This window comes from Neofelis nebulosa, chromosome 7 (assembly GCF_028018385.1).
Source record: "Neofelis nebulosa isolate mNeoNeb1 chromosome 7, mNeoNeb1.pri, whole genome shotgun sequence".
Lineage (NCBI taxonomy): Eukaryota > Metazoa > Chordata > Mammalia > Carnivora > Felidae > Neofelis > Neofelis nebulosa.
Genome location: NC_080788.1, coordinates 63,743,726 through 63,767,844, shown reverse-complemented (window position 1 = coordinate 63,767,844; position 24,119 = coordinate 63,743,726). Strand labels below are relative to the sequence as shown.

At 42.9% G+C, this 24,119-nt stretch overlaps 1 protein-coding gene across 8 annotated transcripts in view; it reads left to right on the top strand.

Annotated features, from left to right (window-relative positions):
* EIF2AK4 (eukaryotic translation initiation factor 2 alpha kinase 4) overlaps window positions 1-24,119 on the top strand; it is a 100,138-nt gene that overhangs the window by 1,683 nt on the left and 74,336 nt on the right. For 4 of the 8 annotated variants that reach the window (XR_009264226.1, XM_058738228.1, XM_058738227.1 and 1 more), the window contains exons 2-6: window positions 9,206-9,318; window positions 13,330-13,432; window positions 19,894-20,046; window positions 22,516-22,593; window positions 23,753-23,901. Coding sequence is in view for 7 of the 8 variants with exons in the window: in XM_058738228.1 (XP_058594211.1) it covers window positions 9,206-9,318; window positions 13,330-13,432; window positions 19,894-20,046; window positions 22,516-22,593; window positions 23,753-23,901 (596 nt within the window). In the remaining variant the exon portion in view is untranslated. Of the gene's footprint in view, window positions 1-6,808; window positions 6,965-9,205; window positions 9,319-13,329; window positions 13,433-19,893; window positions 20,047-22,515; window positions 22,594-23,752; window positions 23,902-24,119 lie in introns of those variants that run through there. The other 4 variants (XM_058738229.1, XM_058738231.1, XM_058738230.1 and 1 more) reach the window with 4 other exon arrangements.

Here is a 24,119-nt window from a genome sequence, read left to right as displayed (position 1 = left end):
CTGCAGAAAAATGAAAGGAAAAGGTGCTGCTGTACGTGGGGATATCAGTAATCCCAGAATTTACGGTTGGTGGTCTTTGTAACAAGAAAGAAGATTAACAAAAGCAACGAAAGGCTGGTAGAAGAATTCAGATAGCTGTCTGTGGCTCCTGGCCCAGGGTGAATAGCCTCTATACTTTCATAGGCCTTGCAGGCAAATAACTGATGGCCATTAACCAGAAGCAGAAGTGTAGTCATTCAACAAGTACTTATTATCACCTGCTGTTTGCCAGTCTTCAGGGAGTGGTTACGCAGGTCCACAATCCTTTCTCGAAAACGCTAGCGATCTGTTGTTAGTTTTAAAAATTCAGAAGTGTTTGTGTTCACGTCCCTGTGTGCACATTCCATACCTTGGTGTGGGGGGTGGCGGGGGGCAGCATCCAGAATTAAACACCATGAAATGTGAATGTTCAGCTATTCACACTGACTGGGATCAATAAAGGCTTTTAATAGCCTCATCATGTCAGGCTGCCAATTTGCTGCCGATTTTGCTGCCAATAAATTCAGATCAGAATTTATTGACCTGAATAAGTTTCAGGTTTCTTGAACTTTTTGGGGGGATGTGTTATTATGTAGATTTCAGTTTACGAGCATATGTATATCATTTATAAACATTTTGGGAGTGAACGCTAAAAATTATTTTATATACTAAAGATCAGATACTACTAGATTAAAATTTAATTTACTCTAGAGTTACATGTTTATTATTAATTATTTTGGTTTATTTTCCATGTCAGCAAAGGTCTGTTTATTTATAATCTGATGTCTGTCCATTGCAAAGTTTCCTCCCAAAAGCTTGCTTCTGTCCTTGGACCTCCCAATAGTATACGAGAGTCCTTGTTTTCCTACATTTTTGCCAATATTGTGAACGTCAGGCTTTTTCATCTTTGCCATTAGGTGGATGAAACATTTTTTTTCCTGCTGTATTGTCTATTTTATTTTATTTTACTTTATTTTAATTTTTTTAGTAGTCTCTGTGCCCGGTGTGAGGCTCGAACTCAGAACCCTGAGATCAAGAGTCACACGCTCGCCTGACTGAGCCAGCCAAGCACCTCATGTATTTTTGTTTTCTTATTCATTTGTCAGCTATTTTATGTTTAAAACATTTTTGAGGGAGGAGGCAGAGTGAGGGAAACAGGATAAGAAGTGGGCTCCAAGCTGACAGCAGAGAGCCTGAGGGGGGGCTTGAACTCACTAACCGCTAGATCATGACCTGAGCTGAAATCGGACACTTAAGTAATTGAGCCATCCAGGGACTCCTTCTTTTAATTCTTTCATGACTTTGTTTTTATTTATTTATTTATTTATTTATTTATTAGTTTTTATTTATTTATTTTTGAGAGGAGGGAGGGCAGAGAGGGAGAGAATCTCAAGCAGGCTGCCTTATCAGGCTTCTTTATCCATTCATCAGTCTATGGACATTTGGGCTCTTTGCATTATCTGGCTATTGTCAGCAGTGCTGCTATAAACATTGGGTGCATGTGCCCCTTCAAATCAACGTATTTGTATCCTTTGGATATATACCTAGTGGTGCAATTGCTGGGTCATAGGGTAGTTCTATTTTTAATTTTTTGGGGAACCTCCACACTGTTTTCCAGAGCGGATGCACCAGTTTGCATTCCCACCAGCAATGCAAGAGGGTTCCCCTTTCTGCAAATCCTTGCCAACATCTGTGGTTTCCTGAGCTGTTAATGTTAGCCATTCTGACAGGTGGGAGGTGGTATCTCATTGTGGTTTTGATTTGTATTTCCATGTCTGATGTTGAGCATCTTTTCATGTGTCTGTTAGCCATCTGGATGTCTTCCTTGGAAAAATGTCTGTTCATGTGTTTTGCTCATCTCTTCACTGGATTATGTGTTCTTTGGGTGTTGAGTTTGGTAAGTTCCTTGTTTATTTTAGATACCAGCCCTTTATCTGGTACGTCATTTGCAAACATCTCCCATTATCTGGTACGTCATTTGCAAACATCTTCTCCCATGCCCTCCGTTGCCTTTTAGTTTTGTTGATTGTTGTTTTCTTCACTGTGCAGAAGTTTTTTTTTTTATCTTAATGAGGAGAAAAGAGACACATTCTTAAACCAGTTTATTTTGTTGGCCCTGAGTGTTAGGAAGTGCCCAGAGAAAAGCACATCAGACTCAGCAGCGGGGGATGTGTGGGGGCATTGGCTGTGGGCTCCTCTGTAACAGTGGAGGAGAGCATCTGGCTTCACGATCCCAAGGAGAAGCACATACAACTTCTATTTTATAGTTGCTTCCATTGCTACTCTTTATGCTGCTTTCATTTCACTTGCATTTTAATCTTTGAAACAAATTGGTTTTTTTCTCATGTATATTTTATAGTTAATATATTTTGTATCTGATATGTTCTGCATTGTGTTTTCCTCTTCCTTAGTGTTCTCAAAATTTTTTGGTTATCCCTTATTTTATTTGCCTGCAAATATTCCAGGAATTTGTTATTTCCTTGTGTAGGTTAAGTCAGAGAACTTTACCAACACTATTCTAATAACCATTTATCTTTCAAATGCACAAAGGATCCCCTCCCTACCCCCCCCTCCCCAGCACATCCTGATTGTTACATCATTTTTAATGGAGCCCTGTTCAGCTCCAGGACTCCTTGAATGCTTTAATGTAAGCTAATGCTTGATATCCTAAACATAGCTTGTCTAAAAGCCTCTTCTCATGTTGAGAAGCCTCCCAGTTTGCTCAAGGAAAGCCTGGCAAATAGTCTGTTCTTATGTCTAAAGTCACTTTTCCTGGGCTGTTCTTCCCCCCCAACCCCCCCACCCCCAATGTGCCTGTATTGGGTAGGATTCAGTTTGGCTACATGTTAAAGAAAACTTAACAAAATTCAGTTTGCTGCAAGCAGAAGTCTGGGGTCTAGGGATTTTTCTAAATTGCTGTTCATGGTCCAAAATAGCTGCCTGAGCTCCAACCATCATATCTGCATTCCAGTCAGCAGGAAGGAGATAGGGATGAAGAAGTTGCCTGTGTTAGTTCTTTCATCTTATTAGCCAGAGATTAACCCAATGGCCACACTTAGCTGTAAAGGATTGCATCCAACTAAAAAATCAGGGGCTCTGTTGCCAAGAAATAGGGAGAGAATGGATATTGGGGGAACAATTAATAGTCTGCTGGGAAATACCCTGAAGTTTATGTCCTATGGTGAATAATGTCATTCTGATCCAGTTAAATTGTGAGCCAAAGATAAAGGCCTCGAAAGTAGCAGACACCTGGGAGTGCCTGGGTGGCTCAGTCACTTGGGGAACCGGACTCTTGATTTTGGCTCAAGTCCTGTCTCACGGTTCATGAGTTCAAGCCCCACGTCAGGCTCTGCACTGACAGTGCAGAACCTACTTGGGATTCTCCCTCTGTCTCTCTATCTGCCCTTCCCCCACTTGTGCTCTGTCTCTCTGGAAAAAAAAAAAAAAAAAAAAGGGTAACAGACACCTGATAGCTCAGTGCCCCGCTCTTGGAGCTAGTTTTACTTGGTACTCAGAACCAGTAGTATGTCATTCCTCAGTGGCCTCGGTCTGTTCTTTCATCCAAGCCACCGTCACTGGGCTCATGTGCCTGGTAAAGCTCTGCAACCTCTACGCACCCAGGAGTCCCTTCACTTTGTTACAAAACTCCTTCCTCTTCCTCAAAGTTTGTTTTGGCATTACCTGGCTCACCGCCATTGTCACTGCTGTGCTTGGTGTCCTGTTGTGGAAATAACGGGAACACTACTAGACCTGCATGGTGTATGGCTGGTCCAGCCCAGGAGGGTCTACAGGGTGCTTACAACTTCTTTAGGCCCCAGTGTTCTGTATATGCTGTTCCCCCTTGTGCTTCAGGTACTGCCCCAGAGGCCTCCTCCCCTGAGGCTTGCCAGCAATCTGTAACTGGATTCACTGTGCTTTATTAAGCATTCCCTTTAGTAAGGAATATCTTCAACCTGTGTAATCCCCCAATCGGCCTCGTTTTTCTGAAGGTTGCTTCCTGTTCCCGTGACTCTGGGTGCACAGTGAAGGGCTCTCTGTACCATTTCCTGTAAGGCCTAGTTACACTGACATACACGTTTCACTTCCTTGATGAAGACAAAAGGGAATGTTAAACCAGATCTGCTATCTTACCTGTCCGGGGATACCTCACTTCATGGGGTACGTGTCTGTGTGTTGGAAGTTCATTTCCACCCTGGGCCCAGGAAAGACCTATCCTTTGGTTTACGTTTGTAAATCAGCTTGCTGTTTGTACGCAGCTTGCTGATAATTTTAGTTCTGCTTACGTTGACCTAATTCTTGCTCCTTGAAGCTATAGGGGGCTACTCTCATTTTGCTTCAAAAACAGAAGATCTGCTGTTAACTCCTGGGTGGTGTGCTTGCATTATAACATCTTGACTTGCCCATCGTACATTGGGCTTGTCAGGTGGTGAGTATTTTACTTTAAGAAAACCATTTGTGTGGCATTTCCCCTCATTTTCTTACCTATTTCTTTGGCCTCTTGTAAGCTATTAGTCATACAGAGTTAGAGCAATATTCTCACTGGTTTGTTCTGAAATAAAATTTCCACTGGTCAACAGCCAAGTTAGAAAATGAAAGGCAGAATAATGTGTAAGTGAAGATTTATTTTTTTATTTTTATTCTTAAAAATTTTTTTTTTGATGTTTGTTTATTTTTGAGAGAGAGAGAGAGAGAGAGAGAGACAGAGCACGATCAGGGGAGAGGCAGAGAGGGAGACACAGAATCTGAAGCAGGTTCCAGCCTCTGCACTGACAGCAGAGAGCCTGACATGGGGCTCAAACTTAGGAACCGTGAGATATGACCTGAGCCAAAGTTGGATGCTTAATCGACTGAGCCACCCAGGGGCCCCATATTCTTTTTTTAAGTGAAGACTTATTAGTATAAGATAAATTGACCCCCCTCCTACTTTTGATACTACAGCATTCTCTGTTTTCTGAAATGAATATATAATAGGGAGCAAAAATGTATTGTCTTTCTTTCTTTCTTTCTTTCTTTCTTTCTTTCTTTCTTTCTTTCTTTCTTTCTTTCTTTCTTTCTTTTTTTTTTTTCCTTTTTTTAGAGTAAGTTCTCTATGCCCAACTTGGGGCTTGAACTCCTAATCCTGACATCAAGAGTCTCATGCTTCACTGACTGAGCCAGCCAGGCGCTCCCGAAAGAGTATTCTCTTGGCAAAATGATAAGTTGGTGATCATAATGTCTTTCCAAACTTTGTGGCCTGTAAGATGAGAAAGGCTGAAAAGGTTTGATCTGGTGGAGAAAGCACTGGTAAAATTTTGCTTGAGTCTAGCCTTTCTCTCAATTTTTACATCCCTACCATGCTGGATTCTTGTAGAAAATGAATAACAGTAACAGCAAAGACTGGCTGGAAAGATTTACTTCAAAATAATCTCAGGTGGTGTTTGCGGGTAGGGGTAACATATAGATACACAAGGTTGGCCATCAGTAGGTAATTGTTGAAACTGTATAGTAGGCACGTGGAGTTCATTGTATTGTTACCAGCTCTTGTTTGAAATTTTCCATAAGAAAAAGTTTCTCCAAAAGTGAGTCTGTTGAAGAAGACTGGCTGGTCATGGCAATAATCTTTCCTTTTCTTCCTAGCAACTAAGTATCTTAGCTGCTCTTAGCAGCTAAATGCTTCCTATGCAAAGTTCTGTCTAATATATAGAGCAGGGAACGGCTGTCTGCCATGGTTAGAGGGGAACTAGGAGGCCTGGAGCGTTGTTAGTTCAGTCTCACACTCAAACCTTTGAGGCTCCTTCGCGGAAACCCACCAGCCTCTCCCTGCTTGTTCTTCTCACCTTCCTCTGTCATTCTAAAGAAGGGCCCCTCCTCCTGTCTGTCTCTCTTGTGCCCAGGATCCATGGCTGTCAGCCCTCTGATAGGTCCTAATTGTGTCTCTTTCCAGTTCTTCTGTAGTATTCCTTCCCATCAACATCCTCACATGCTCTAGTATCTCTCATCTTTAAAGACGGAGCAAGATATACCTCCCTTGCTTTCACATCCTCCTCTGTCTATGGCTCCATTCTCTGTGCACTTAATGCCCAAACCCAAACCTCACTGAAGGGCTTGTCTAGACTCACTGAGTCTCACGTTCACCCCTCATCACACCAGGGCCTGCGTTCGGTGCCTGTGGAGCCTGCTCTTGGCAAGGTCACCTACAGGCCCGTGTTACCCCAGCAGGGGATGGGCTCTGTCCTCATCCTGTTCCACCTCAGGAGCATCTGGGACAAGGCCTGTTCCTTCCGTTTCCCTCCCTGGAGACCCAGTCTTTTTGTCCACTTTATCTCACATACACCTTCTTTGTCCTCTGCTACCAACACAGGCTGAATTGTTACAGTAGCTTTTGACCCTTGCTCTTACTCTACTTTGTTCACTCTTTACTCAGCCACCAAAGTGATCTTTCAAAATATATGTTAGATCATATCATTCCCATCTTAAAACCCTGCCTGAGGGGCGCCTGGGTGGCTCAGTCGGTTAAGCGTCCGACTTCGGCTCAGGTCACGATCTCGCGGTATGTGAGTTCGAGCCCCGCGTCGGGCTCTGTGCTGACGGCTCAGAGCCTGGAGCCTGTTTCAGATTCTGTGTCTCCCTCTCTCTCTGCCCCTCCCCCGTTCATGCTCTGTCTCTCTCTGTCTCAAAAATAAATAAATGTTAAAACAAAACAAAACAAAAACCCTGCCCGATATTTCACCTGGCTGACAAGGCCCTTTGTGCCCCGGCCGATCTTCATCACACCTGCTTATCTGGTTTCCGCATCCCTCCTCTGTTCCAGGCATGCTGGCCTCCCTTTGGTTTTTGGAATACACCAACCTCTTGCTCACTTTGAACCCCTTCACATGCCTTTCACTTGTCTGGAATGCTCCATCTCTGGGTTGTCTCACCTTAGGTGTGATATCCTCAGATGGGTCTTCCTGATGACCACGTCCAAGTATGTTCCCTCACATCCACTGCCAGTCATTCTCTAATTAGAGTGTAGGGAGACAAGATTTTGCTTTTGTCTTCTTAGGGGTCTCTGGCTAGATATGAGAATTTAATTGATATGAGATGAGGCAGATCGACAGGAGAATAGCATACAGATTTTACACGTAGATAGGAAACCCCATAGGAAAATGAAGACCCAAAGAAGTGGCCAGACCTCAGTGTTTAGATGGCGGGTTGAACAAAGAGAGGGAATTGTGGAAAAGTAACTAACAAATCTGGGGAGGCTGAAGAAAGACAAGAGTCCTTTTACCAAGTTCTGTTTGTACAGAATTCTCTCGGCCTCGATATTCTGTCTCTGGTAGTGAGAAGATTTCCTTCTTAATATAGGAGGGCATCTTTCACATGAGAGTTTTATCGCCTGCTTTCAGGAAGAAAAGAGAAGGTTGGAGGGCCTTTCGTGCACCTTCTGTTTTTAAGAACCCTTAGCTTAAAATAATGCTTATGCCAAAGTGGCGTGTTTTGGGGTGCCCTATTCCATCACCGTTCAAGGGGCATCACACCTCTTCAACAGCACTTTGCGAACTTGAACCTGTGTATTTATTATTTGTGTTCCCAAGTTCCGCGACAGCTGGAACCACGTCTGTTTTCTCTCTTTGGTGTGCTACCAGTGCCTGACAGAGCGATGCCCAATAAGTGTGGGCGATGAGGCATGATGGCTGAATGAGTAGATAAAAGACCTCCTGGCTCACAGGGTGTTTAACCCTTCCAGGACCACGCAGAGCCTTACCGCAGCTTTCAGCAAGGATTAGGATAAAGCCTCATGAAAACTGACCTTATGTATTTTATATGCATGGTTGATGAGAATTTTGTTTATTATGTAATTCGGGGTGCCGTGTGTTGTAAATATCTGTTAGAATTTAGTGTTGCTAAGTGCTTTCTTGCCCCTGAAAGATTTTTATGCGTTTCCTTTTCTGGGAAGTGTGAAAGAATGTCACATTTCCCTTTTTGCCCTGGCTACTTGTGTGTTTCAAGACAAAGTCAAGGCTCAGCCCCAGCAACTCGGATCGGCACTAGCAAGGGAGCAGCTAATGAGAAAGACACAGGTTTGGAGTCAAGGTTGGATCTGAAATCTGGCCTTGTCGCCGTGTACCTGTGGGCAAGAAACGGAAACTTCCTGAGCCCAAGCTGCTTGCTCTGTAGAATGGAGATGGGGCCTACCTGGCACAGTTGGTGAAGTGCCTGGACCAGGAGAGTACACGTTTCTTCCCTCAGCATCCCTTCTCTCAGGGATGAAATTATAGATAATTATAGATATTATAGATAATATAGATATTATAGATAATATCAGCTGCCTCAGACCTTTTTTGGAAAAAACACATTTAATAAGTTAAAGAACTTATTGTTATTTGGCGAAAAGCAGTTGGATGGAAGCATGTCCAAGTTAGAAGAGCCATCAGATTTCCATGATAAGGTTTTCACTTGTTATTATCTCATTACTCAGATTCCAATTGAAATCCTTCCTGCTCAAGAGGTCCTTCCTTGGCACACCTGTCTGACTCTATCATTTTGCCTTCTTTTCTTTCTTTCTCTCTTCTTTTTTTTTTTTTTTTGTTAATGTTGATTTCTTTTTGAGAGAGAGAGAGCAGGAGAGGGACAGAGTGAGCAGGGGTGCGGGGGGGGGGGCGGTGGGGGTGGGGGACAGAGGATCTGAAGCAAGCTCTGTGCTGACAGCAGAGAGCCCAATGCGAGGCTGGAACTCAGGAACGGTGAGGTCCTGACCTGAGCCAAAGCTGGATGCTTGACGGGCTGAGCCACCCAGGTGCCCCTGCCTTGTTTTCTTTACAGCACTCATCACTACTGAGAATACTCATTTGCCTTCTTATCTGTATTGGCCAGTTAGGCTCATGTCTGTCTGAATTTACCCCTGTACTCCTAGCCTGTAGATCAGTGCCCATGCATAATCATGTGATCAGGGCTCAGTAACACCTATTGAATGAATGGAAGCTTACGTGGAATGTTTGGCTCACTCCTTAGATAACTTTGAAAGGGAAAATGCAGTCTCTCTGGCACGGGTTTTGTTTTTAAACCACACTTTAGGAAAAGATGACCGAACACCTATATAAAAGTACAACGACTCGTACTATTTGAAAAGTTGAACATTAGAGCTAGATGGTCATTATCTTAATTGCTCATGGTTTGCTCTCTGAGGCAGGGAAAAAAAAAAATTTTTTTTCTTTTTCTCTTTTAGGTCAATGAGGCTCCTGAAATCAATTTAGTTCTGTACCCTCAGGGCCTAACTGGTGAAGAAGTATACGTGAAAGTGGATTTGAGGGTCAAATGCCCACCAACCTATCCAGATGTGTGAGTACATTTATGAATACCTTTTGATGTGACATCACTTCTCTGTTTTGACATCATGGAAGCAGATTGACATTAATGGTATTTTCTTCTTCCTGCCTCCATTCCCCTTAAAATTTCATTCCCTGTCACCTGTATTTCATCAAAGCTACATCAGTAAACATTGTTATGAAACCTGTCTCATGTTAAGTCTGCTTACAGTGGTAGAATAGTCACTCCAGATACTAATATTTGCTCCGTGACTAATTGTTTGCTTTTTCTGATGTGTTAATTTTCTTCTTTCTTTTTTTCTTCTTTTCTGATGTGTTAATTTTTGTTTAATTCTTCCTAAATTGGAAAGAGGAACAATCTAGAAGAAAGAGATGGGGCACCCGGGTGGCTCAGTTGGTTAGGCGTCCAACTCTTGATTTTGGCTCAGGTTGTGATCTCACAGTTGTGAGATCGAGCCCCGTGTTGGGCTCCGCACTGAGCACGGAGCCTGCTTGGGATTCTCTCTCTCCATCTCCCTCTGCCCCTCCCCTGCTTGCATGTGTGTGTGCGTGCGTGCACACACTCTCTCTCTCCCCAAAAATAAAAATAAATTAAAAAAAGAAAAAGATAAACGTGTGAGAACCAGTAGAACCCTTGTATACTTAGTTTTAAAATGTGGTTGGTGTTAAAACTTAGAGTAGCAATAGCTTTCTGGGCCTAATGGAAGTTTTATTCCCTAGAGGAAAAAGGAGTTTTGAGTCCCTCTGTTACTAGGGGCACTGCTGATGAGTCTCCACCATGCAGGGCTTGCTGTATCCCTGGCCCTACCCAGTGATGCTAGAAGTGCTCTTCAATCTGTGAGACAACCACAAGACCCTACCATTTTCAAACTCCCCCTGAAAGCATACTGCCTCTGGGTGAGAACCACTGGTAGAGCAAGAGTGTTGGCCATCAGTAGTCAACTATTGCGTGTAAGCAACTGGGGTAGGGGCCGAGGGAGGGAGAGAGAATCCCAAGCCGCCTCCATGCTATCAGCACAGAGCCCAATGCAGGACTCGATCCCACGACCCTCGGATTGTGACCTGAGCGGAAATCAAGAGTCGGACGCTCAACTGGCTGAGCCACCCAGGCACCCCACATATTGTCTTTTTGAAGTATATGTATATCTCATGTAATCTTTCCTGAGACATTACACACGGAGAGGCAGATTGGCTTGGATGATATTTGTGGTTTGAGCTTCTTGTGCAGGAACCAGTGGAGAAAAGTGACAAATAAAAGGATGCAGTGCCTCACAGAGTGGGTGGTAAATTTATGGAAATTTGTTATCCAGAAAATTCAGAGAGGTCAAGATGAGCTGCTTGAATCTAATAACCCTCTTTTGCCTCTAACACTGCGCCTAGAGTAGGTATAGTAGGTATTTAGAAAGTTAATTAATGAATTAGTAAAAGAGTAATTACATTTGTGAAAGAAAAACAAGGCAGTGTCTCTCTAGGTTTTATTTTGCCTGATGCCAAATAGGTGGTGTCTTTTCTGACAGCTGGGTTCAGTTTTGATATGAACTAGCCATGTTTTGTTGTTGTTGTTGTTTGAGACAGAGACAGAGGGTGCAAGTGAGTGGGGGGTAGGGGAGCAGAGAGAGGGAGAGAAAGAGAGAGAATCCCACAAGGGGCGGAGAGAGAGAAGCAGGGCTCACCCGATGTGGGGCTTGCGCTCACCAGAAGTGGAGCTCGTGCTCTCCTGAACTGGGGGGCACGAAGTCACCCAAAGCTGGGCTCGTGGTCCGTGAGATCATGACCTGAGCTGAAGTCACATGCTTAACCAGCTGAGCCACCCAGGTGTCCCACAGACTAGCTGTGGTTATTGCAGACCTCACGAGTTAAGGGCTCAGTTCCACAAAACTTCAAACCCCGGTTGCACGTACTGCATTTCCAGTCAACCAGCCGTAAATATGGCTTTCAACCCTGTCCTTAGGTTTGGAAATTTGTTAGAACAGCTTGTAGAACTCAGGAAGGCTTTGCTTTCAACTAATTACCAGCTTACTATAAAGGATATAACACAGGATGAGCCAAATGAAATAGGTATGTAGGCAAGGAATGCAGAGTTTGTCTGCCTTTGGACATTGACAGGTATTCCCTGGGGACACAGTCACCCCTGATTGAGAACCACTGCACTAGGGGACCATTCTGGCAAATCTTGATGTGTCTAATTGATAAAAATATTTTGGGATGATTTATTGATTGATTTTATTTTGAGAGAGAGAGTGTGTGTGTTCCTGTGTGCCAGCAAGGGAAGGGTAGAGGGAGAGAATCTCAAGTAGGTTCCATGCCCAGCATGGAGTCCGACTTGGGGGTGGGGCTTGATCTCATGACTGTGAGATTATGACCTGAGCCAAAATCAATAGTCAGACACTCAGGGTGCCTGGGTGGCTCCAGTCAGTTGAGTGTCTGACTTTGGCTCAGGTCATGAACTCACGGTTTGTGAGTTTGAGCCCCGTGTAGGGCTCACTGCTGTCAGTGCAGTGCCTGCTTTAGATCCTCTGTCCCCCTTTCTCTCTGCTCTACCCCCCACCCCCACCCCTGTCTCTGCCCCTTCCCTGCTTGTGCTCTCTCTCTCTCTCTCTCTCAAAACATTGAAAAAACAACAACAACAACAACAACAACCATTGGAGTCACCCAGGAGCCCTGGGATGATTTCTAAAAAAGAAAAAAAAAAAACACAGAAATGATTATAAAAGAGCCATAAAGTAGACATTATAATCTCAGCTATATAAAATTATAAATTATGTGCCAAGGACATAGAAAGCTGAAAAAAAATTGGGGGGGGCGGCTTTTTAAAGTTTAATTATTGTAGATGGGTTTTTTCATCATTCTGTTAACATTGATTGCTATATAATGACTGCTGAATTAAAAAAGTTATGTAAGGTTTGACTTGGGGGAGCATTCTTATTGTTGGAGATGATATGGTACAGGAAAACTTTGTTTTTCTGCAAGATAGTCTTGGATGCAGATAGTCTTTGATGTGAGAGAGTTGTGGGTTAGATGGACCATACTCAGGACTGTATGTATGGCCTTTCCTTTCTTGTTCTCATATGTATGAACTCCTTTCTCTCAGGTTTCCATCTATCCAAGGAGATAATGACGTAGCAACCTACCACACCAGGGCAGTGAGAGAACGCAGAGGTAGTAAAATAGTAAAGGCTTTGCTAAACTAAAATCCCATCAGTTACTCAGAAATAGTTGGTCGGAAGTAGAGTCAGCTTCTCTTCAGCGAAATCAAAGTCGGTTTGATGTCAGTGAACTGTTATTGGATATCTATTGATGGGGAATCAAGGGGAAGCTGAGGAGTGGCGGCTGCGTACCTCGCACAGAAAAATGTTGAGTCTCACTTGTGCTCTGCAGGGAGACGAGCGTGCTGGGCATCCTTGCAGAGCACACACAGGTAGATTCAAATGTGAGTGGGTGAGTGAGCGTTTCCACCTTGTTGGCAATCACAAGGAGTGACACAACATGCATGTAGTGGGGATGCTGGATGGATCGCTGAGTCCTCATCTGCTTTTTGGGCTTTTTTTTAAAGATTTTATTTTTACGTAATCTCTACACCCAACGTGGGGCTCGAACTCACAACCTCGAGGTCAAGAGTCACGTGCTCCACTGACTGAGCCAGCCAGGTGCCCCAACCGAGGCTTCATCTTGCCTGGTTGTGCTTGGCCTGTTTTATGCTGGAGCACTAATGAGCCCAGAGCACTTGGACTCTTGTGGGTGAACTGTGAGAGCTGGGTAATTGTTGGGGGCAAGTCAGAATGGAGCCCAGGAAGTCTGGTCCCCACGGGCTTCTCCCCCAGGGGCCACAGGTGACCCCATGTCAAGCACTGTGTCAGCAGAGTTGCTGGGATGCCTTTGAAATCCTTTGAGATGAAGGGAAATGCTGCTGGTGGTATAGAAGCGTTTAGGAAATCCCTGGGCCTCAAGGTTGCACTTAGCAAATATTAACGCAAAGAGGCCATACTTTTTTGGAGTAACTCCTTTTTGTCTTTTTCTTTTCCAGAGTCCCCGAAATAGAGTTAAAGAATGCCAAAGGTCTGTCAAATGAGAGTGTTCATTTATTAAAATCCCACCTAGAGAAAGTGGCCAAAAAACATTGTGGAGAGGTAAGATATGTTTAACTGGAGTTGTAAGAGGACAGTAGAAATCTCATCCCGTTCACTAGTGTTCACCTTCCTGCCTTTTCTTTGGCTTAGAGGCTGTTGCATTGCACCTCAAACCCAATTTTGACAAGAATGTTTTGTTTCTTGTTGATAGGTACAAACAGGAACATTGTTACGTGTATTTTTTTTAATTCATGGTTTTGATTAATGATAATTCATAGAGGTATATCAATGGTATATTGATGCTTCAGAATTTTGAAAAGAGTCCATGTGACCCTGGCCCTACTGTGTGCACGCTTTGGACCTGGCATCATAACTTGATACTGACTTGAACCTTTACATTGGAAAATGTTTGCAGACAAGTAATTTCTTTTTTTTCCTTTCTTCTTTTGTATATATTTTGGGGAGAGTGCAAGCAGGGTAGGGGCAGAGAGAGGGGGAGAGAGAATTCGGAGCAGGCTCTGCACTGACAGGCTGATAGTAGCCAGCCGATGCGGGGCTCCGACTCACAAATCATGAGATCGTGACCTGAGCTGCAGTCGGACACTCAACCGATTGAGCTACTCAGATTCCCCCAGACAAGTAATTTCTGACCAAACCTTGCCACCTGCCCATGTTTCATATCAGAAGAGCTTATTGTTTTCCTTCTTGGTGATTAGCGACATACTCTACTCCTTCAACGTCCCTTTTGTATCTTAGCATTTCCATTTAGTTATTAATTCTCTTTTAATCCTCCGCACATGAAGATATGCATGAGCTTCCCCTTGGGTGGTAGATCTCTCTGGAGGGCTAGACTAGGTGACTTACTCTGGGTTTCTTAGCCCAGACCAGTTCCCTTCAAGTATCATCTGTCTTTTCCTCGCTTTTGTGTAAAATCACTCATATTCACATGAGCCTAGGCAGCTCATGCTTAAGTATCCCATCCTGTAAAAACTGAGACGAGTTAAGGAAGGACTTACCCCAGGCCTCTGTGTCTCTTTTGGACTTGTGGTAAAGTGACTGGACTGTTTTCCAGGTATGTTCTATAACACAGCAAGTCACAGCATGACCCCCTCACCCCTCTCCCCCCGCCTGGTACTGTTTCCAAGATGTTCGGTGATTGTTGAGCTACAGAGGTGATTGTAGAACAGCCTGGATAAAAAGCTAGTCCCTAGGAATTATTCCAAAGTTTTCTCTAAATAGTCTGATGTCTAGGGGCGCCTGGGTGGCGCAGTCGGTTAAGTGGCCGACTTCAGCCAGGTCACGATCTCGCATCTGTGAGTTCGAGCCCCGCGTCGGGCTCTGTGCTGACAGCTCGGAGCCTGGAGCCTGTTTCCAATTCTGTGTCTCCCTCTCTCTCTGCCCCTCCCCTGTTCATGCTCTGTGTCTCTCTGTCCCAAAAATAAATAAAAAACATTGAAAAAATAAAATAAAAAATAAATAGTCTGATGTCTAACTGAAAAATAACGCGGAATTATATTGAAAATTCGACTGTAGAATCCTCTGGCTTCTTGGATCCGTAATGTGTGATATTTTTTTGAAAATATCTTTGCTTTATTTTTTACAAGATAGTATTATTAATTGTATTCACTGAGCTGTACCCTTTGACCCACATCGCTTCCCTTTTCCTACCCCCAGTCTCTGTTTTTAGGAGTTGGGCTTTTTTGGATTCCACATATAAGTGAGATCATCCAGTATTTGTCTTTCTCAGTCTGACTTATTTTACTTAGCATAATGCCCTCAAGGTCCATCCTTGTTGCCAACAGCAGGATGTCCTTTCTCGTGGCCACAAAGTGTTTCTGTGTGTGTATATGTGTACCACATCCTTATTCATCCGTTGACAGACACGGAGGTTGTTCTCATGACTTGGCTTTTGTGAATAATGCAGCAATAACATGGGAGTGCAGATATCTCTTCAAGATCCTATTTTCATTTCCTTTGGTACCCAGAAGTGGGGTCATTGGATCATATGGTAGTCTGTTTTTATTTTTTGAGAAAACGATCTCACTGTTTTCCACAGCGGCTGAACCAGTCTCATTCCCATCAACAGTGCACAAGGATTCCCTTTGCTCCACATCACTTGTTATTTCTGATCTTTTTGATGACAGCCATTCTAACAGGTGTGAAGCGATAGCTCATTGTACTTTTGACTTGCATTTCCCTGATGATTAGTGATGTTGAGCACCTTTTCATGTACCTGTTGGCCTTCTGGATGTCTTCTTTGGAAAAATGTCTATTCAGAACCTCTGTCCATTTTCTAACTGGAGTATTTGGGATTTTGTTGCTGTTGTATGAGTTGCTTATATATTTTGACTATTAGCTCTATCAGATAGGTGATGTACAAATATTTCCTCTCATTCCATAGGTTGCCTTTTCATTTTGTTGATGGTTTCCTTTGCTGTGCAAAAGTTTTAGAGTTTGATATGGTCCCACTTGTTTATTTTTGCTTCTGATGCCCTTTCTTGGGCTTTCTCTTAAATTACAGTTTTTACTTTGAGATAATTATAGATTCACATGGAGTTTTAAGAAATGATACTAAGATCTCATGTACCCTTTACTCAGTTTCAGGGATTTTATGTAAGTGGAATCATACAGTATGTATTCTTCGATACTGACTTTCTTTCCTTTTTTTTTTTTAAGTTTATTTATTTTTGAGAGAGAGACTGGGAGTTGGAAGGAGCAGAGAGAGAGGCAATCCCAAGCAGTCTCCCATGATGTCAGTGCAGAGCCCAAACCGGGCCTCAGTCCCATGAACCATAAGATCGTGACCTGAGCTGAAACCAAGAGTGGTTGCTTAATCCACTGAGCCACCCAGGTGCCCCTTGGCTTTCTTTTCCCTGAGCATAATTCTCTAGCATATCCAGATTGTTGCATGTATCAGTAGTTATTATTTCTTATTACTAAGTAGTATTCCATGGTATAGATATACCACTGTTGATTTAGCCATCCACCAGGTGAAAGACACTTGAGTTTCTAGTTTTTGGGTATTAAAAAATGAAGCTGTTGAGTGATTCATATATAGGATTTTTTTTTAACGTTTATTTTTGAGAGAGAGAGAGAGAGAGCGTGTGCACAAGCAGGGGAGGGGCGGAGAGAGGGAGCCACAGAATCCAAAGCAGGCTCCAGACTTCCCAGCTATCAGCACAGCACGGGGCTTGAACCCACAAACTGTGAGATCATGACCTGAGCCGAAGTCAGATGCTTAACCGACTGAGCCACCCAGACGCCCCTATAGGGTTTTTTTTAATGTTTATTTATTTATTTTACTTTTTTATTAAAAAAAATTTTTTTTATTACGTTTCTTTATTTTTGAGAGGCAGAGAGAGACAGCATGAGTGGGGGAGGGGCAGAGAGAGAAGGAGACAAAGCATCCAAAGCAGGCTCTAGGCTTCGAGCTGTCAGCCCAGAGCCCCATGTAGGGCTTGAACCCACAAACCGTGAGACCATGACCTGAGCCGAAGTCGGACGCTCAACCGACTGAGCCACCCAGGTGCCCCTTATGTTTATTTATTTTTGGGAGATAGCACACATGAGCTGGAGAGGCACAGAGACAGGGGGACAGAGGATCTGAAGTGGGCTCTGTGTTGACAGCAGACAGCCCAGTGGGGGGGGAAGGGGGGGGGGCCTGAACTCACAAACCATGAGATCATGACCTGAGCCGAAGTTGGATGCTTACCTGACTGAGGTACCCAGATGCCCCTCATTAAAAAATTTGTTTTTATGTAAATATAAATTTTCATTTCTCTAGAATAAATGCCCAGGAGTGCATTTGTGGGTGTATGTTAGTGGCATGTTCAATTTGTAAGCACCTGCCAAACTTTTCCAGATTGGCTCTACCACTTTACATCCCACCACCAATGTGTGAGTGATCTCGTTTCTCCACATCCTTGCCAGCATTTGATGTTGTCGTTTAAAAAAAAAAAAAAGTTTATGTATTTATTTTAAGAGAGAGAATGTTCTAATGCACACAAGCAGGGGAGAGGGAGAGGGAGAGAGAATTCCAAACAGGCTCCGCACTGTGAGCCCAGAGCCCGACACAGGGCTCGTTCTCAGGAGCCATGAGATCATGAAGTGAGCTGAAATCAAGAGTCGGATCCTTAACTGACTGAGCCACTCAGGTGCTCCAGTGTTGTCATATATTTTATTTCAGTTGTATTCTAATAGATGTTATGATGGTTAATTTGGTCAACTTGGCTAGCCTATGGTACCCAGATATTTGGACAAGCATTGTTCTAGGTGTTTCTTTGAAGGTATGTTTTTAGATGAGGTTAACATTTAAATTAGTAGAGTTTGAGTTAAGCAGATCACCCTTCATAATGTATGGGCCTCATCCAGTCCCTTGAGGGCTTTGACAGAAAAAGACTGGCCTCCCTGGAAGCGGAGGGAGTTGCCAGAGGGCTGTCAGACCACAACTGCCACAGCAGCTCTTTGCTGGGTCTCCAGCCTGCTGGTCTACCCCACAGATTTTCAACTTTCCAGCCTCTGTAATTGCATGAGTCAATTCCTTAAAATCAGTCCCTCTCTCTGTACATGCACACACACACACACACACACACACACACACACACACACACCCCTACCTTATCCTATTGGTTCTATTTCTCTGGAGCACCCTGGCTAATACAGATAGGTGTTGTGAGGTGATGGTGGGGTGGCTGGTATAAATAAGGAGAGGCTTCTGATGACGTCACATTTGAGCAGAGTGCTGAGAGAAGCAAGACAATCAGCCATATAGGTACAGAGGGAGAGAGGGACAGGAGCCACTGTGGAAAGTAGTTATTTTCATCTAGTCCTATATATCGTATCTGATGTGTCTGTACAGAAAATGCTACTAAATTAAATCGATTGGCAAAAGAAAACCCCTACACCGCTTGACTCTTCCCTCCTTTCTGGTGTAGAATTGGTTTCTCATTGACATCACAGAAACTGCCTACTTTCCCCAACTTTTCTTAAAAGAGCTTGTCTTTGAAGAATTTGCATCCTACTTAGACTCTAGACTTAACTATAAAGTGAAGCATATCCAGTGAATGCCACAGCTTCTGCTATAATCAGAAAATACATTGGGGTGCCTGGGTGGCTCAGTTGGTCAAGTGTCTGACTTCAGCTCAGGTCATGATCTCACAGTCTGTGGGTTTGAGCCCCTCATCAGGCTCTGTGCTGACAGCTGAGAGCATGGAGACTGCTTCAGATTCTGTGTCTCCCGGGGCGCCTGGGTGGCGCAGTCGGTTAAGCGTCCGACTTCAGCCAGGTCACGATCTCGCAGTCCGTGAGTTCGAGCCCCGCGTCAGGCTCTGGGCTGATGGCTCGGAGCCTGGAGCCTGTTTCCGATTCTGTGTCTCCCTCTCTCTCTGCCCCTCCCCCGTTCATGCTCTGTCTCTCTCTGTCCCAAAAATAAATAAAAAAAAAAAAAAAAAAAAAAAAAACGTTCAGATTCTGTGTCTCCCTCTCTCACTGCCCCTCCCCCACTTGCACTCTATCTCTTTCTCTCAAAAATAAATAAATACTAAAAAGAATTAAAAAAAAAAAAAAACGAAAAGAAAATGCATTAACTTCCTCCAACCAGAGCTGTGGAGTCTTTGTATTTGCTCCTCAAGAGGAAGGTAAGTGACCACCAAATGAACTGAATGTATTCTTGTGTACAGTAACTTTTATTATTAATTACGACCCTCTCAAGTCCCTTTAGAAATAAGAATTTTTAAACTGCCTTATTGTAATTGAGGAAAAAGAAAATTCTCAGTGGCGGTCCTCATCTGCAGAAGGAGCTTGGCATTCTTGACCTCGTTGGGCTGGGGGTTGGAGTGGTCACTTTGGGGTCCCAGAGACCCTTGTCCTATGAGCTTACCAACCTTAGATGTGATTTATGACTCCTAGAGGTGCGGGAAAGTGGCTCCTATGCTCACATAAAGAATGTCTGAGGGGGGCATTTTTCCTTCTGGTATTATCCATGAGTGCTGTCCTAAGTGGGAATGAAATTCTTTCTTAGTATGGATCAGCCTCCTACTGACCTGTTACTAGCAGGGAGAGAGTGAGGCCTCGAAATATTTGCCTCTGTACCCCAAAGAATGTTTTCAGTACACTGTATGGACAGATGAAGGCTTTTAAGCTGGCGATGATTTTTCAGTTATCGTTATCTAGACAGGTTTTCTAGTTGGGAAGGTACTTTATTTTTGTGCAGTGTTAATAAATACTTTTATCAGATTTGTTTGTACAGAAAAATATTTTTGTCAGATTTATTATACAGAAAATGCCAATAAAGTAAAAAAGTACTGTAAAAGAAAAGTGAAGTTTCTTTGGTCTGGTGAGCCCCAAAACTCTCTCCTGCCATGATTGCATCATATATACCTAATTCAGAACGGGGCATGACAAAGTGAGTGTCACCATTGTAAGCGGGCCTCTGATAGCCTGCCTGACTTTCTGTAGTCTCCTTTGGGCCCTGTCTTCTGGTCATTTTACCATTTGTGGTTGATTTTCATCTGCATGTTTAGGTGATGATTTTTGAACTGGCCGACCACGTGCAGTCCTTTCTCAGCGAACATAACAAGCCCCCTCCCAAGTCTTTCCATGAAGAAATGCTGGAAAGACGGGCTCAGGAGGAGCAGCGGAGGCTGTTGGAGGCCAAGCAGAAAGTGGAGCAGGAGGTGAGACCCTTGTCCCTACCGGTGGCCGAGCCCAGAACACCGTGAGCTCCTGTGGGTTCTTTCTCTGTCTCTGCCTACACACTTATCTTTATTTAAGTTTTGCTCAGCATTTGATTGAAGAACTTTAGATTCGAATGAGAAGAGGCCCAAAGAGTAACTGAGAAATATTATGAGTGGTTTTCTCCATATATATATATATATATATATATATATATATATATGTATGTATTTCCTCCCAATATGTTAATGCTGCTCCTAGAACCCTCAGTCTAGTCCAGATCTTTAAAGAGAAGAGAAGAAGGTTTGTTTAAGCAAACTTCTTTTATTTATGGTCTTTCTGAACTTGTTAACCTGCGCACAAATTCACTGAGGGTTTTTTGTGTTTTTTTTTTTTTTAGTTATTTATTTATTTTGAGAGAGAGAGAATCCCAACAGGTGTTGCACCACCAGTGTGGAGCCCATTGGAGGGGCTCGAACTCACAAACCTGGAGATCATGACCTGAGCTGAGGTTGATGCTTAACCAATTGAGCCACCCAGGTGCCCTAGGAATTTACTGAGTTTTACTGAATTTTCTTCTTCCTTCTGTGGAACAAGTATTCCCTACCCAAATGAGTACCAAAGCCAGAGATTGAATTTTTTTTTATGTTCACTAACCATTTGTATTTTTTTCTTTAATCTGTTTGCACAAGTGTGTACACTCCTGTGTTATTTTTAAAATCCTTTCACCAAAGAAAATAATACTTATCTAAGTTTCCTCCTTGATTTTTAACTTAGTGTTTTTTGGTTTTTTTTCTATTTAGTCTTTTAATCAACTTACCTAGAACCCATTTTGGTGTGGGTTATAAAAATGAGCGTCCTAAGTTTTTTTTCCTCCATTTTTTTTCTTAGTTGATTTGTATTATTTCCTTTAAAGTGTACTTTAACTCTTTCTGTATACTAAGTTCTATTTGTGAATTATCTATTTTGTTCAGTTTTTTCCTGGACTCCTTACCAGACTCTGAATTACTGTATCTTTTATAATAATTTAATATCTGAAAAGGCACATCCCCCTCTCTTCATTTTCCATTATTTATGCTTTTCTTTTTTCCTCAGCCATTCTTACCCACTTATCCTTACAGGTGAACTGCAGGATTGTTCTCTCAAAATCAAAACAAACTCTCTGCACTAGACTTATATATTCACTTAGGAGGAATTGATGTCTTGACAATATTCAGACTTCCTATCCAGGAATGTTCTTCTTCATTTATTTTTATCTCTTGGTGAGGCTTTCTAGTTTTCTTCCTGTAGATGTTACTATGTAACTATTTCTTTTTTTTTTTAATGTTTGTTTATTTTGGGGAGAGAGGTGGAGTACAAGTGGGGGAGGGGCAGAAAGAGAGGGAGACCCAGAATCCAAAGTAGGCTCCGGGCTCTGAGCTAACAGCTCAGAGCCCAACGTGGGGCTCGAACCCATGAACTGCGAGATCATGACCTGAGCTGAAGTCACATGCTTAACCGACTGAGCCACCCAGGCACCCCTAGGGTTTGTTATTCTGCTTTTCTTAGGTTCTTACTGCTGGTTTTGGGGTTTTTTTCCCCCCTTCATTTTGTTCATCCTGTGCTTATAAGTTAACACCTGTCTCTTTGTGGGCCCTATTCGTTTGTTACTTCTGTTTTTTTTTTATTTTAGAAAGAGGGAACGCATGAGTAGGGGAGATAGGCAGAGGGAGAGAGAGAGAATCTTTTTAATGTTTATTTCTGAGAAGAGAGCACAAGCAGGGGAGGGGCAGAAAGTGAGGAGGACAGAGGATCTGAAGAGAGCTCTATGCTGACAGCAGCAAGCCCCACGTGGGGCTTGAACTCACTACACCTGGAATTTAGGGGACTCAAAAACACACTATTTTTCTCAACCTTAATTCAGATCCACTTGAACAACAAATACAGGAGTTAAATGGATGGAGATCCAAATACTGCTTTGAATACTGAGCAAACTAGAGAATGCCACTTAAGGTCTATAGCATGTGGGGGTGGTGCCCGGGTCATTGCCATTCCTGGTCAAGGCCCTGAAGACAGCTCAGCCCACCTCCACCACGTTGGCCCTACACCCCTGTGGCCGAGGGCAGACAGACGCAAATGCGTGTTCTCATAGACAGGCAGACTTCAAAGAGGAGGGAATAGGTCAAGGTGGGGAGAAGTGCGAGGCCAAGGGTGATGTTGTAGTGAAAGTCTTTCTACATGGAAACATGAAGAGTGGGGAGTCACTGCCCCTCCCCCTAGTCTTGAAACCTTACTAAATGGGAACAACCACTGCAGAGGACCTGCTACAACCGGCCTAACTATAGTTAGCTGTCAAGTTCTTTATATTCAGGCCTTTTAGGAAAGGAGGGCTTGAATTACAGAAATGTAACAGGGTTTTTTTGTGGTTGTAGGATTTATATATTGTCTGGGTTTCAGAGATTGGCATTTGATGGCAGTATGTTTTATTTCAGCAACGTGAAATCCTTCATGAGATTCAGAGGAGGGAAGAAGAGAGAAAAGAGAGAAAAAGGAAAGAAATGGCTAAGCAGGTACTGTATCAGTTGTACCATACTAAAATACTTTCATTTTGCTAAACATAAAATGTTATTTCCCTTGATGATGTTTTCCTCTCCAATGTTAGTAATAGTAGTAAAGCTGAAAATGAAGCACTAAAAAAAAAATCCCCCAACTGGTATTCGTTGCATATTTTAGATTCCCCTAAAGAGGAAGCAAAACTTAGAGTTGTGTGTTATCTGTAGATGACACAGTCTGATGGAATCACAGTACTTTATCAGATGAGTCCAGGGAGAGCAGAGATCGAAGCTTTGATATTAACCCAGACTGGAATTCCGTTTCTTTCTTTAAAATTGTTAATAAGTACTTGGAAAATACAACGAATGGAAGTCATATCGTTCTGCTGGAGATTTCGTTCATTGATGGAAAAGAAGGATCCCCCAGGGCAGGTTTAAAAAGCAGTGGTGGAAGAGGAAAAAGCCTTTTTTCCTATATTTTTCCTGACTGCAACTTGGTCAAAAAACCAGTTACACACATTTGGAGAAATCCAGAGAAAGTTTTACTTGTTCCGCTTTGTAGAATTATGGCATTTAACTTAAGGGCAACTATGGGGGGTGTTGAGAGGAGGCACTGATGTACGAGTAAGGAGCACCTGGCTTAAAGCTTTGGCGTTTTTACTGCCGGCCCTGTGACCTTGACAGGTGACACTAAATGTGACTCGTTTTCCTCATCACTTAAAATGGGGCTGATGATACCTCCCTTCCTTCTCATGTAGTTATTCCCACAGATAAGTGTCGTCTATGAAAATACAGAGCTGTACACGAATGTAAGATGATGGGACTGTTTCCTCCAGCTCTCTCTTGCTCTGATCCACCTGCCCGCCAGCATTCTCTTTGACTGTCTTCTTCTCTTTACCCCCTCTTGCTTTTCTCCCTAAATTTTCATGCATCTTCTGAGATGTTAAGCATTTTCATTTATAAAATTCACATTCTCTTGAAACTGTTAACCCTGGCCTTCAGTTCTTGAACCAGTATATATCTGGATGTTAAATTTTTAAAAGTTCAATTTTATTCCACTGGAAAGCATTCAGCTTAAATAAAATTTTCACTCTCTGCTGAATTAATGATTATGTACCGTGATTGTCTCTTATTTATGACTTGTATCTAAAGTAGGTTTTACTTTTCTGTTTTCTAGGAGCGTTTAGAAATTGCTAACTTATCAAACCAAGATCAAAATTCTAGGAAAGACCTAGGAGGACATGGAACAGCTGCCAGTCTACATGGAGGCCTTCCTGACTTCGTAGGAAATGGTAAACATCGGACCAACTCCTCTGGAAGGTCTAAGTAAGTCCTTACGATTTCTGATCTGGAAGGAGAATGTTGTAGAAGAAATAAGATAACTTGGAGTGCCATGTGATAGAATTTTTAGATCACAGTTTCAGTAACTCTTTCAAAGCCTATAAATATATATATATATATATATATATATATATATATATGTATTTTTTTTTTTTAAGTTTTTTTTTCAATTTATTTTGAGAGAGAGAGTAAGTGGGACAGGG